Source organism: Symphalangus syndactylus, chromosome 17, assembly GCF_028878055.3.
Source record: "Symphalangus syndactylus isolate Jambi chromosome 17, NHGRI_mSymSyn1-v2.1_pri, whole genome shotgun sequence".
Classification (NCBI taxonomy): domain Eukaryota; kingdom Metazoa; phylum Chordata; class Mammalia; order Primates; family Hylobatidae; genus Symphalangus; species Symphalangus syndactylus.
Genome location: NC_072439.2, coordinates 12,493,738 through 12,507,325, shown reverse-complemented (window position 1 = coordinate 12,507,325; position 13,588 = coordinate 12,493,738). Strand labels below are relative to the sequence as shown.

Here is a 13,588-nt window from a genome sequence, read left to right as displayed (position 1 = left end):
TTGGTGCCACTGAACCCCGGTCTTCTGCTAACGCACACGCTTGACTTCAGCACTGTGCTCCCAGCTCTGCACCAACTAACTAACGTCACCCCTGAGATGCCCACATCAGGCACACTGGGCAGCAGGTGGAGGGGCTCCCCTTGTTACTGAGCCTCTGCACCCCATGTCTGTGTGGATCTGCCTTGCCAGAGTTCAGGTCCTCAGGCAGCAGAAAGATGGACATCAGGCCGGGGGTCAGCCCTGAAGGGAGGACGCTCCCGAGGAGGCAGGGGCAGGGGGCCATGGGAGCTCCACTGGCCACGCCCACCACTCCCCGTACCCAGTACTCCCTGAGCCCAGCACTCCCCACAACTGAGCACTCCCCATGCCCAGTACTCCCCATGCTGAGTACTCCCTGGGACCGAGTACTCCCCACACCCAGTACCCCCCACGCCCGGTACTCCCCAGGACCGAGCACTCCCCACACCCAGTACTCCCCATGCCCAGTACTCCCCGGGACCGAGCACTCCCCGCACCCAGCACTCCCCAAGCCCAAGCACTCCCTGAGCTCAGTACTCCCCACGGCCAGTACTCCCCGGGACCGAGCACTTCTCACACCCAGCACTCCCTGCACCCAGCACTCCCTGTGCCCAAGCACTCCCTGAGTGCAGCACTCCCTGGGACCCAGCACTCCCTGAATCCAGCACTCCTGGTGCTCCAAGCACTCCCTGAGCCAATCACTCCCTGAGCCCAGCACTCCTCCTGCCCTGCACTTCTCACTCCCAGCACTCCCTGGGACTGAGCACTCCCTGTGCGCAGCACTCCCCGGGATCAACCATTGCCCATGCCCAGCACTCCCTACACCCAGCACTCACTTCCTGAGTCTCTCTGGGGAGGTGAAGCCCGTTTCTCCGGCCCAGCTTGATTAGCCGCTCCAGGTAGCGTGCAGCCTCGGGCCTCAGTGAGTCCTTTTCAACTTTCTCCTGGAATAAAAACATCAAAGCATGTAGGACATGGGCCAGTGCAGCTGCTCCAAAGAGCAGTTTGGCAGTTTCTTAAAAACCTGATCATCCGGCCCGCATGTGACTTGGCAACTGCACTCTTGGGCATTTATCTCAGAGAAATGACGACTTGTCTCTACATAAAACCTGTGCAAACGTTCGCTTTGTTTGGAAGAGCCCCACACTAACATCAGTCCAGAGCTCCTTCACCAGGGCGATGGCTGAATGGGAATTAGATTGCTGGTGGTCCCCAGGTCAGTATCAGGGCGTAGATGACACCATAGTTTTGCAAAACATCACCACTGGCTGAATGGGAATTAGATTGCTGGTGGTCCCCAGGTCAGTATCAGGGCGTAGATGACACCATAGTTTTGCAAAACATCACCACTGGGGACCTGGGCAAAGTTGGCAAAGGCACTCGATTCTTTCCTGCACCTGCATGGGAACCTCTCATTGCCTCAACAGAAACTCTGGAAGGTGGAGGTGGGAGGATTGCTTGGGCTCAGGAGTTTGAGACAAGTGTGGGCAACATTGTGAGACCCTGTCTGTATTTAAATAAAAAGAAATAACAATCCACGGCTATCATGGGCCACCCTGATGTGTATTTACCAAAGCACTAGGGCTGCATGTCCCTGAGACTGTGGGACACATCAGCGCATTCCCGGGGGTCCTCGCCTAAGAGGATGAACAGCAGCAGGAGGGTCTCTGGGTCTCTCCTGATCATGTGACATCAACAGCAAAGGCCCCACTGCATACTGGGAGGAGCATCCAGGGGAGCAGGAGCCCATGCAGCCATGCCGCCAGGCCCTGCCAGCTCACTCCATGTGGCGATGGGGTGTTTGGGTCACACTAGGATGGCCAGGAAAGGAAATGAAAGTGCACATGTGTGGCCGGGCGCAGTGGCTCAGGCCTGTGATCCCAGCACTATGGGAGGCCAAGGCGGGCAGATCACCTGAGGTCAGGAGTTTGAGAACAGCCTGACCAACATGGCAAAACCCTGTCTCTACTAAAAATACAAAAAATGGGCCAGGAGCAGTGGCTCACACCTGTCATCCCAGCACTGTGGGAGGCCGAGGTGGGTGGATCACTTGAGGTCAGGAGCTCGAGACCAGCCTGACCAACACGCTGAAACCCCGTCTCTACTAAAAATACAAAAATTAGCTGGGTGTGGTGGCGTGCGCCTGTAATCCCAGTTACTTGGGAGGCTATTCGCACTCCCCGCAGGGCCCCCTCACCTGGAGCCACACGATCCTCTGGTACACGTCCTCCCTCATGCTCATCTCCACGTCGAACTCAGAGAGCTTCTTGTCGGCCTCCGTGCTGGCCGTCCGGATGTCCTTGGAGGGGGAAACGTGCTGGGGGAAGTCAAGGATATTCCTCTGAACTAAAACAGGGGAGACCAGGGAGACAGGTGTGAGAACAGGCCCCAGTACAACTGGCAGGTGTTGCCTGGACCCCTCTCCCAGGCCTGTCTGCTGAATCCCCCCGTGAACTCTCTCCTGCCTCAGCCTCCCAAGTAGCTGGGACTACAGGCACACGCCACCGTCCCCTGCAGGCTGGGCCCTGGGATGGAGAAAGGAGGCGCTGCTGCCTGTGTCCTTGGGGATCTTACAGATTAAAGAAAAACAAGGATTCAACTCAAAGCCCTCCAGGCCAAGGAGGACCCCAACAGAGCTGGGTACGACGAAACAGAGGCTGACAGAATTCCATTCCAGAGAGCTCTGCAGCTGGCGATGGTCACATTTGAATGCATAAACTACTTAAAATTTCCTGAGCACATCTGCGCTTCAGGTTGAGTACAGGAAGTGTCAGTGGCTAGAAAAGCATAGGCTTTAGGCCAGGTGTGGTGGCCAAGCCTGTAATCCCAGCACTTTGGGAGGCTGAGGCAGTCAGATCGCTTGAGGTCAGGAGTTCGAGACCAGCCTGGACAACAAGGTGAAACCCCGTCTCTACTAAAAATACAAAAATTAGCCAGGCATGGTGGCATGTGCCTGTAATTCCAACTACTTGGGAGGCTGAGGTGGGAGAATAGCTTGAACCCGGGAGGCGGAGGTTGCACTGAGTTGAAATGGCACCACTGCACTCCAGCCTGGGCGACAGAGTGAGGCTCCATCTCAAAAAAGAAAAAAAAAAAGCTTTAAAATGGAGTCATCCCATGACCCCCAAGACTCCAGTGCCAGGCATCCAGCCAGGAGACATGAACACACATCCACACAGGAATCTGCACACGTGCACTCACAGCAGCAGGGCGATTCCCAATTGCCAAAAGGTCCATCCACGAGTGACTGGACGGACAAGATGTGGCCCCCGCCCAGTGGAACACGACTCAGGCATGAAAAGGAATGAGACTCTGGAACAGGCTGCGGTGTGGATGCAGCCCAAGGATGCCACATGCAGAGAAAGAAGCCAGACACAAAAGGTCACACAGTGTGTGATGCCATTTGTTTTTTTTTTTCAGACGAAGTGTCACTCTGTGGCCCAAGCTGGAGTGCAATGATGCAATCTCGGCTCACTGCAACCTTCAACTCCTGGGTTCAAGTGATTCTCCTGCCTCGGCCTCCCGAGTAGCTGGGACTACAGGCGTACACCACCATGCCCAGCTAATTTTTGTATTTTTAGTAGAGACGGAGTTTCACTATGTTGGCCAGGCTGGTCTTGAACTCCTGACATCATGATCCATCTGCCTTGGCCTCCCAGTGTGCGAGGATTACAGGCATGAGCCACTGCGCCCGGCTGTGTGGTGCCATTTCTATGAAATATACAGGACAGGCCCATCCACAGAGACAGGAGGGGACGCATGGGTGCCGGGGCTGGGAGCAGGGGAGATGGAGCGTGACCACTGAAGGGTATAAAGTTTCTCTCCGGGGTTATGAAAATGCTCTAAAATGAAAGAATGGTGACAGCTGAGCAATGCTGCAAATTTATTAAAAACCATTGAAGTGTGTGTTTTTTTCTTGTTTGTTTGTTTGAGACGGAGTTTCACTGCTGTTGCCCAGGCTGGAGTGCAGTGGTGTGATCTCGGCTCACTGCAACCTCCACCTCCCGGGTTCAAGTGATTCTCCTGCCTCAGCCGCCTGAGTAGATGAAATTACAGGCATACGCCACCACGCCCAGCTAATTTTGTATTTTTAGTAGAGACAGGGTTTCTCCATGTTGGTCAGGCTGGTCTCCAACTCCTGACCTCAGGTGATCTGCCCACCTCGGCCTCCCAAAGTGCTGGGATGACAGGTGTGAGCCGCCGCCCAGCCTGAAGTGTGTGGTTTAAATGGGTGAACTGTATGTTATGCAAATTATATCTCAATGGAGCAGTTTAAAAAAACAAATTAGTCAGGCACGGTGTCACACACTTGTGCCCTCGGCTACTTAGAAGGCCGAGGCAGGAGGATCACTTGAGCCTGGGAGGTTGAGGCTGCAGTGAGCCATGACAGCGCCATGCACTCCAACCTGGGTGACAGAGCGAGACTCATTCTAAAAAAACAAAAAACAAACAAAAAAACCCCCTAATAATAATAAATTTTTTTTAATAGTTGAAAATAAGATTTTATTAAAATATGTATAACAGTTTTACATTATTAAGAAAAAAGTGGAGAAAACATAGCTGAAGGCTAAATTATATACAGCCTAGAATATAATAGGGATTTGATAAAATATTATGAATGTATTCATAATAGGTAGAAAAAGTATGAAACTATATTTTTATAAATTAGTAGTACAAAAATTGAAAATTATATTTTATAAAAAAGCATATACTTTGCAGCAGAAAGACCTGAATTCAAATTGCAGTCTGGTCACTACCTCAATTCTGTGCCAACAGAAATGTCCCCAGGCCTCGGTATGTTTAACGGGAGGAGGCTCCGCGCGTTTGGAGAAGGCTCCGCGTAACTGGAGGAGGCTCCGTGTGTTTAGGTGGGTTGGGGGGCTGGGCACGGTGGCTCATGCCTATAATCCCCACACTTTTGGAGGCCAAGGCAGACAGGAAGCTTGAGCTCAGGAGTTCTAGACCAGCCTGGGCAATACGGCAAGACCTCATCTCTCCTAAAAATTAAAGATGGCTTGAGCAGTGAGCCATGATCCCACCTCTGCACTCCGGCAGCCTGGGTGACACAGCAAGACCCTGTCTCAAAAAAAAACAACAAAAAAGCCCGTAGTGGGGGCTCTGTGCCAGGCCTGGCGCTGGGGCTGAAGAGAGAAAGAAAATCCGCTCTGTCCTCTAGGGATTTACGGGCGACTGATTAGACAAGTGACTGCAGGGACGACAGTGTCAGTGCCGTGCAGGGGCTAATCCAGGCAGCTGGCATGGGGACAGGAGGAGGAGGAAGGGCTCCTGGGTGAAGTGGACTTCATCTGTGATCAGAGAGAAGCCAGGCATTCAGAAGAGCACAGGGCGAGGGGTGCGAGGGGCTGGCTGGAGAGGCCCCGGCTTGGGGAGGGTGCCAGGCACGAGGAGACTGCCTGTCCAGGCACAGACAGTGCAGGGCGCTGAAGACCACATCCAGGGTGCTGGGCGTCACCCTGAGGGCAGCGGAAGGGGGCCGAGGGGAGCACCGGGGCCAATTTCAGTTTCCTTTAACGCTGGTCTCGCCACCATGTGAAGGAGGAGAGGAAAGGCTGCAGGAGGGGAAGGCAGGGCACGGGCGGGGGAAATGATGCCTGGCACCGCTGGGCGCCATAAGAGGGAACTGGTATCACCTGAGCCTCATGAGACTCCTGCGGGAGGGACAAGGGGCCACCATGTGGCCGAGGAGGGGAAACCGAGGTCATGCTGGGCTCTAAGTCACTTGTCGGAAGCCAGAGGGAGTGGGAAGAGGGTCAGGATTCCAAGCGGGGGCTGCAGGCTCGGGGTGCCTGTGGAGCTTCAGCCCTCCCTCCAGCCCCCTGCCCAGACAGCAAACCCTCTGGAGGCCACACGGCACGGGCCACGGAAGCCAACCCTTTCAGGGGATGCCTTGGGAACACGAGAGAAGCCCTGGGCTTGAACTCAAGGATTCTCGATGGTTCCCAGCAAAAAGGCCTTCCCCTAGATGGAAGGCGGGGAGTTCCCTCACTCAGAGCTCCCTGTGGAGACTCTCTGGGTCTCTTGATCAGGCAGGTACACCGTCAGCCTTAGGCAGAGCTCGGGAAACAGTGTCCCTAACCCATGTCACCAGGCACCTCACTCCTCACCGTCAGCACAGGGACCCCAAGGAGAGGAGGAGGGTCGGGCTGAGGGCGAGGAGGATGCCCAAGGTCACGAGGTCACCCCCGCCAGAGGGCGCAGAGGCAGAAGCCAAAGGGGCCAAGTTCAGTCATTCAGAGGGAAACAAACGCCCGCCTTCCTGGGCCAGGGAAAGAGGCCAGACGGGGTCAGGGTTCAAGGCTGCTGGCTCTGGGAGAGGCTGGAGAGGCGTGCTGTTTAGACACATTTTCTCATCTCCGGCTCTCAGATCACACAACCAGCGAGTCCTTTGAATGGATGAGGCTGTGAAGCAGAGCGGAGCACGGGCGGAACCGCCTCTCTCCGACACCTCCAGTGACCAGCACCTGCCAGATGCCTCTGCCCAGCCATCTGATGTAGCCACCACGACCAGCCTGGGAGTAGGTGGCGCTGCCCTGTGCTCAGGGGCAGGGTGCCAGTGACACTTCACGCCAGGTTCTGAACCAGCTCCACGGGCTGGGCTACTCCTGCCTGCGGTGCCACCTCCCTCGGCACCTGCGGCCCACACCCAGACCCTGCCTGGGACTTACCTGTGTAGGTGACCTCCACGTCGGCCAGCGCTTTGAGCGTGCTCTCATAGGACACGTCCTCAAACGCCTGGGCGCCCACCTGGTCATACACGCGCTTGGTCTGCTCGATGAGCTCCCTGCTGCGCTCCTCTATCTGCTGGGCGCTCAGGTCCCATCTCAGGTCGTTCACCACAGAGCACGGAGATGCCGCGTCTGCCACGTCTCCTGCACAGGCTGCGCAGAAACAAAACCCAGTGACGGGCGGGTCTGCTTTCGGTTCAGAGTTAGGGTCAAAGTGAGGAGGGCACAGGGAAAGGAAGGGATCAACCGCTTCTCATCCAGAAGAGTGAGGTCCAGGGCTCTTGTAGGGAAGCACAGACTGACCAGTCCTCTAGAGCAGGAGGCAACTCTGCCATCAGTCCCATCCAGGGGACCCTGGGTGACATCTAGGACACCTGTGGCTGTTGCGGCTGCAGATGCTCCTGACGTGGAGTGGGTGGAGGCCAGGGATCCTGCTTAGTACCTTGCAGTGACCAGGACAGCCCCAGCAGAGCATGATCCAGCCCGGAATAGAGATGGATGCTGCTGTTAAGAATCCCTCTGCCTGGCTGGGCTTGGCGGCTCACGCCTGTCATCCCAGCACTTTGGGAGGCCGAGACGGGCAGATCATGAGGTCAGGAGTTTGAGACCAGCCTGAACAATATGGTGAAATCCCATCTCTACCAAAAATACAAAAATTAGCTGGGCATGGTGGCACGTGCGCCTGTAATCCCAGCTACTCAGGAGGCTGAGGCAGGAGAATTACTTGAACCCGAGAGGCAGAGGTTGCAGTGAGCCAACATAGCACCACTGCACTCCAGCCTGGGCAACAGAGTGAGACTCCATCTCAAAGAAAAACAAAAATCCCCCTGCCCTAGAGTGGAAACACCACGCACAGATCAGCCTGTACAAACCCCTGGGTGTTCACAAAAGGGGAAGTCCAGGACCTCCCACGCACTGCTCAACTCCTGCCATGCCAGAGGGGAAAGATGAGGTATGGGGGGGTTTCCAGGAGGAGTCCCTTCTTCCACCTGCTTCTTCCACACCCCACACCCAGTGGGGGGAACAAGCAGGCCTCCATTCATGAACTCAACAAGAAAGTCAGCCTGGTGTGTGGCTGTGCCAGATCCACAGGTGCTATGGGTGAGTCATATGTGGCCCAGCCACTCACTCCAGGGCCTCTCTGAGAAACGGGTAAACGGAGTCTGAAAACGAGAATGGCAGGCGGGGGCTCCTGGCAGCGAGAGCAGCTGCGGGAAGGGCAACTATGGGAAGTCGGTGCGGCTTGGCACAGAGGTGGCAAAACCACCTGGAAACACCTAACCGTGCAGGGCCCAGGGCGCCAGCAAACAGTTCTGCAGACGGTCCAGGGGGCCAATAAACAGTTCTGCAGAGGGTCCAGGGGGCCAGCAAACAGTTCTGCAAAGGGCCAAGGATTTTCAGCTTTGTGGGCCACATATGGTTTCTGTCTCATCCAAAAATCATCTTCAGTTCCAGAGGTGTACAAAAATAGGCAGGCCTGGCCAGGCATGGTGGCTCACACCTGTAATCCCAGCACTTTGGGAGGCCAAGGCGGGCGGATCACTTGAGCTCAGGAGTTCGAGACCAGCCTGGACAACATGGTGAAACCCCATCTCTACTAAAAATACAAAAATTAGCCAAGTGTGGTGGTGTGGGCTTGTAATCCTAGCTACTCTGGAGGCCAAGACAGGAAAATCGCTTGAACCCAGGAGCCAGAGGTAGCACTGAACTCTAGCCTGGAGGACAGAGCAAGACTCCATCTTGGCCGGGTGCCGTGGCTTGTGCCTGTAATCCCAATTCTCTGGGAGGCCAAGGCGGGTGGATCAGGAGTTCAAGACCAGCGTGGCCAGCATGGAGAAACCCTGTCTCTACTAAAAATACAAAAATTAGCTGGGCGTGGTGGCGGGCACCTGTAATCCTAGCTGCTTGGGAGGCTGAGGCAGGAGAACCACTTGAACCTGGGAGGTGGAGGTTGCAGTGAGCCAGGATCACGCCACTGCACTCCAGCCTGGGCAACAAGAGTGAAACCTCGTCTCAAAAAAAATAAGCAGGCCGGAGTTTACCAACTCCTGGTGTAGATGACAATGAAGGCTTTGAACTTCAATCCTGAGTGCAAGGTGGAGCCCTGGAAAGGGACAGGAAGGGGATGGGACAGTGGCACTAACAATCAGATGTGCATTTTCACAAAGGCTGGGGCAGGCACAACAAGCTAGCTCAGAACGCAGAAGCTGAAGTCAGACGGCCCGGGTGCGGGCCCCGCCTCTGCCACTTGCTAGCTCTGGGATTCTGGTAAGAAACGTTAACTCTCAGGCTTCCCACCTGCAAAACAGGAACAATTCAGGGTGCGGAGAACAAGAACTGTCTAAGAATTCATTGAGGAATGAAGGCAAAACATCTTGTATCCTGAATACCACCAGAGTTTTCAAGAGGTAGCTGTTATTACAGACCATGCTCTCCTGTCCAAAAAGTCTTGGGCCGGGGACGTTTTAACATTCAGAATTTCCCCCCATGGTAGAAAAGTAATAGAGTCCAAGTACCATGTATTCCAAATCACTAGGGAGGCTGGGGCAGCACTCCTAAATCAAATTACTCTTTCTGAAGTGAGATGCAGGAATACGCACCAGGGTCTCTCCCTGTCTGCACTGTGGCCATCGGGGCCGGATCGTTCTCTGGGGTGGAGCTGTCCCGGGCACTGCAGGGTGCTGAGCAGTGTCCCTGGCTTCCATCCACTCCAGACTAGGAGCGCCCCCCAACTGTGACAACCACAAATGTCCCCACACATCGCCCAGTATCCCCTGAGGTAGCACAATTACACCAGCTCACGATCAATGATATTTGCTAAGTGGGAAAAAGAAATGCTCTCAGTCAGTCAATTGAGGTCATTTTCTGGCCAAATGACTGCTGTGAACTTAAGGCAAACCTTTCAGTTTACAGAGTATTTAGGATTTTAGAACTGCAAAAAAGGGACAGTGGATCTACATTAAACCGTGGGGTAAACAAGAGCTTCAGGGACTCAAAGGACGGAGATCAATGGGAACTGGAATTGTCAGAAAATTCTCCTGGAGGAGTTAGGATTTGAAAAACTTGTGGACGTCAGTTCATCCTGTAAATATTTACTGATTGTGCCAAGGATCCAGTAGCAAACAAGGCAGACAACATTCCTTCCTTCCCAAGGCCTGAATATTCCTGATTATCATTATTACGATTATCATCCTCATCGCAATGGACTGGACAAAGAGCTGGGGGAGTGTGGCTGGGCAAGGGAAAAGCCAAGGATAGGGGTGAGGAATTGCCTCAACAACTTGAGTGACTTTCTAAAATCCAGGCTGGGCACCCGGGCACGGTGGCTCATGCCTGTAATCCCAGCACTTTGGGAGGCCGAAGCAGACGGATCACTTGAGGTCAGAAGATCAAGACCAGCCTGGCCAAAATGGTGAAACCCCGTCTCTACTAATAATACAAAAATTAGCCAGGTGTGGTGGTGGGCGCCTGAAATCCCAGCTGCTTGGGAGACTGAGGCAGGAGTATCGCTTGAACCCGGGAGGCAGAGGTTGCAGAGACCCTGTGTGAGCAGAGATTGCGCCACTACACCCCAGCCTGGGAGACAGAGACTGTCTCAAAAAATAAATAAACAAATAAACAGTACACAGGTCATATTACCCCTTTGCCTTTAAATTAAAAGGGTCTTGGCTGGGTACAGTGGCTCATGTCTGTAATCCCAGCACTTTGGGAGGCCAAGGCAGGTGGATTGCTTGAACCCAGGACTTCAAGACCAGCCTGGGCAACATGGCGAAACCCCGTTTCTACAAAAATTACCCAAGCGTGGCGGTGCAGGCCTGTAGTCCCAGCTACTCAGGAGGCTGAGGCGGGAGGATTGCTTCAGCCCAAGAGTTCGAGGCTGCAGGGAGTCGTGATCGCACCACTGCACTCCAGCCTGGGCGACAAAGTAAATAAATAACAAAATTAAAAGGTCCCTTCGTTATGTTCCAGCCAAAGTGACTTTCTGCTCTCCAAACACGTTCCCTCCTCCCGGGAAGCCTCCTTCCCCGGTCCTGGCAGGACACCTGCTTCTCCCAATCAAGCAAGTCGACGCTCACCTCTTCAGAAAAGCCCCCAGGACCACCCTCTCTCTAAAGACGTGTCCCTGGGACTGCCCCGTTCGTGTTTATCTGCTCCAGAGCACCGATCCCTCCCTATCTTCGATCCTCTCTTGCTTATTTACTTTTTGAATGTCTGTCTCTGGTTCTAGAATTCCGGGAAAACGGGGACTGGAGTCCTTAAATCACGGCCTCCCCAGGGTCCGCCACGGGGCCCGACCCATCCGGAAGAGAAGCGCCATCAACTTTGCAGAATGAATGAAGCGCTGGAAAAGCTGGTTCATTCATTCGGCAAACGAGAGAGCAGGGTCGCCCACCTCCCCCGCTGCCCCTCCAGCCCGGCCGACGGTGGCTCGGGGGTCGCTTCGCTCCAGCCTTAGGCCCAAGTCGCGACCCCGGGAGGAGCGAGGGTGCAGGGGACGCCCGGGTCCGGCGAGCGGGGTAGTCGGTACCTGCGGGGGGCTTCATGGCGAGTGGGTCTGCGCCTGCGGCTCCCTCCCTCCTTCCACCTGCTACGCGTCCAGCCACCTCGGCCACTGAGGCCGCCTCCCTCGGCCCAACCGCCGCCACCCCCGCCACGGCCGCCTGAGGACCAAGGGGCCCGCCGCCCGCGCTCCCGTGGCATGCTGGGGCGGCGCGCGCACAGGGAGGGCAGGACGCACGCGCCCCCGAGCCCCGCCCACAGCTAAAGGAGGAGGGCCGGGACTCTGGAGCCCTCTGCGCACGCGCTGTAACCCTCCCGTTCCGTCATTGGTCTCGGAGGTGCGTGGGCGGAGCCTCTCGCTCTACCCCTCCAGAGCCGCTGGGGTGGCTAGGAAGGACGGTTTCCTTGGAAACCGCACGCCGCTGACGCCTCTGAGCCTCTGCGGGGCTCTTTCCGCTGAGACTTCGCCTGGGCTTCAGGCTACCGTGTTAATGTGTACTTGCCTCGCTTCTTATAGCTGTGTGTTGGGCCAGTGTTATTATTGATCGCTTACTGTATCCCAGGCCCACTTTCCAGCATCTGAATCCGACGAATCAATTAAATTAACCAGAAGTTTTGGTGTTTTGTTTGGTTGTTTTTGAGACGGAGTCTCGCTCTGTCGCCCAGGCTGGAGTGCAGTGGCAGCAATCTCGGCTCACTGCAACCTCCGCCTCCCGGGTTCAAGCAATTCTCCTGCCTCAGCCTCTCGAGTAGTTGGTACTACAGGCGCCAGCCGCCACCCCGGCTAATTTTTGTATTTTTAGTAGAGAGGGGGTTTCACCATGTTGGCCAGGATGGTCCTGATCTCTTGACCTCGTGATCCGCCCGCCTCAGCCTCCCAAAGTGCTGGGATTACAGGTGTGAGCCACCGCGCCGGGCCAAGTTTTTTTTTTGTCAGAAACAAAAGCAAGTAAACGGATTCATGTCAAATAACAGGTGTTTTGGAACAGTGCAGTAGCCTGACCTACATCCAGTGTTGTGGGTTAAAACAAAAAACATCTTGAACCGTCTGTCTTGAACTGTTACGGCACCCAGAAAAAACAATGTACTACAATTAAACTGGCAAAAACCAAAACAACCGACCTCCTTTCTTTCCTTTTTTGTTTTTTTGTTTTTGTTTTGTTTTGTTTTGCTTTGGAGGGGCTGGAGGGAGTCTCACTCTGTCGCCCAGGCTGGAGTGCAATAGCGCGATCTCGGCTCGCTGCAACCTCCGCCCCTCGGGTTCAAGTGATTCTCCTGTCTCAGCCTCCCGAGTAGCTGGGACTACAGATGCCCGCACCATGCCCGGCTAATTTTTGTATTTTTAGTAGATACAGGGTTTCACCATGTTGGCCAGGCTGGTCTCAAACTCCTGACCTCAAGTGATCTGCCCCCTGGCCTCCCAAAGTGCTGGGATTACAGGCGTGAGCCACCGCGCCCGGCCTCACCTTCTTTATTTCTGCAAAAGAAATTAAAATAATCCACGCCATTAATCGTGCATGTATTTCGAGTAGGACGAAAATGAATTGGGAGAACATTTCTGGCAACTGTAACTCAGATGACGATCAGTTTTCTGTCGTCCTTGGAAATTTCTCATCACTTGGTCTCTATTTTTTTTTTTTTCCATATGTCTTGAGCACACCAAGCTTAATTTTACATCGGCCTTCATCTTCGCTGTTCCCTGTGCCTGGGGTCCGTTTGGACTTTTTCCTACCCTTGAAATCCAAATCTAAAGGATGATCTTTCCCACCCATCCCATGCAACTTAGCTCCCGGTGTCAATCACACTACCTTCATTTTTTTTTTCTTAGTGTTTGCTGTGAAATTTCTTGTTTCTCTATTTATGTACTAGTTTATTATAGTCCGCCTACCCCAATGCAAAATAATGAGTAGACACTTTGCTGGTTTTTATGGCTGCTTTGCAATAAATATTGAATGAATATTAGGCACCTGCTGTCTACAAATGTCTCTATTCTCACAAACGTCTCACACTGCATGAAAGAATGCATTTGTGGGTGAGTAGATGGGTGGGTGAATAAATGAACAAAGATAGTAAGCGGATAACACTGACTCCTATTCATTGCGCGGCTATGACGCTCTGGAGTCCAGGTGTCCAAACGCGGCCGCACCACGTGGCCGGCCCAGCACCACGTGGTCAGCTCGGCGACCCGCTGGAGTCAGCCACTGTTCCATCGTGCACCGCTTCATTCCCGCTCTAGACGGCAAACCAGCCCCGATTTCCGGCCTCCATTAGGTCGCAGAGGTCAGTTGCCCTAACGACCAGCTGGTTCCCGCCTCTACGTTGCG

General features: G+C 54.4%; 1 protein-coding gene across 2 annotated transcripts in view; it reads right to left on the bottom strand.

Moving 5' to 3' along the window:
* THOP1 (thimet oligopeptidase 1) overlaps window positions 1-11,517 on the bottom strand; it is a 30,190-nt gene extending 18,673 nt beyond the window's left edge. The window contains exons 1-4 of one of the 2 annotated variants that reach the window (XM_055247171.2): window positions 11,293-11,517; window positions 6,705-6,917; window positions 2,216-2,364; window positions 855-962 (exon numbers count right to left, since the gene is read on the bottom strand). In XM_055247171.2, coding sequence (XP_055103146.1) covers window positions 855-962; window positions 2,216-2,364; window positions 6,705-6,917; window positions 11,293-11,308 — 486 coding nt within the window. In that variant the 5' untranslated portion in view covers window positions 11,309-11,517. The remainder of the gene's footprint in view (window positions 1-854; window positions 963-2,215; window positions 2,365-6,704; window positions 6,918-11,292) is intronic. The other variant, XM_063620656.1, reaches the window with a different exon arrangement.
* Between the last annotated feature and the right edge of the window lie 2,071 nt (window positions 11,518-13,588).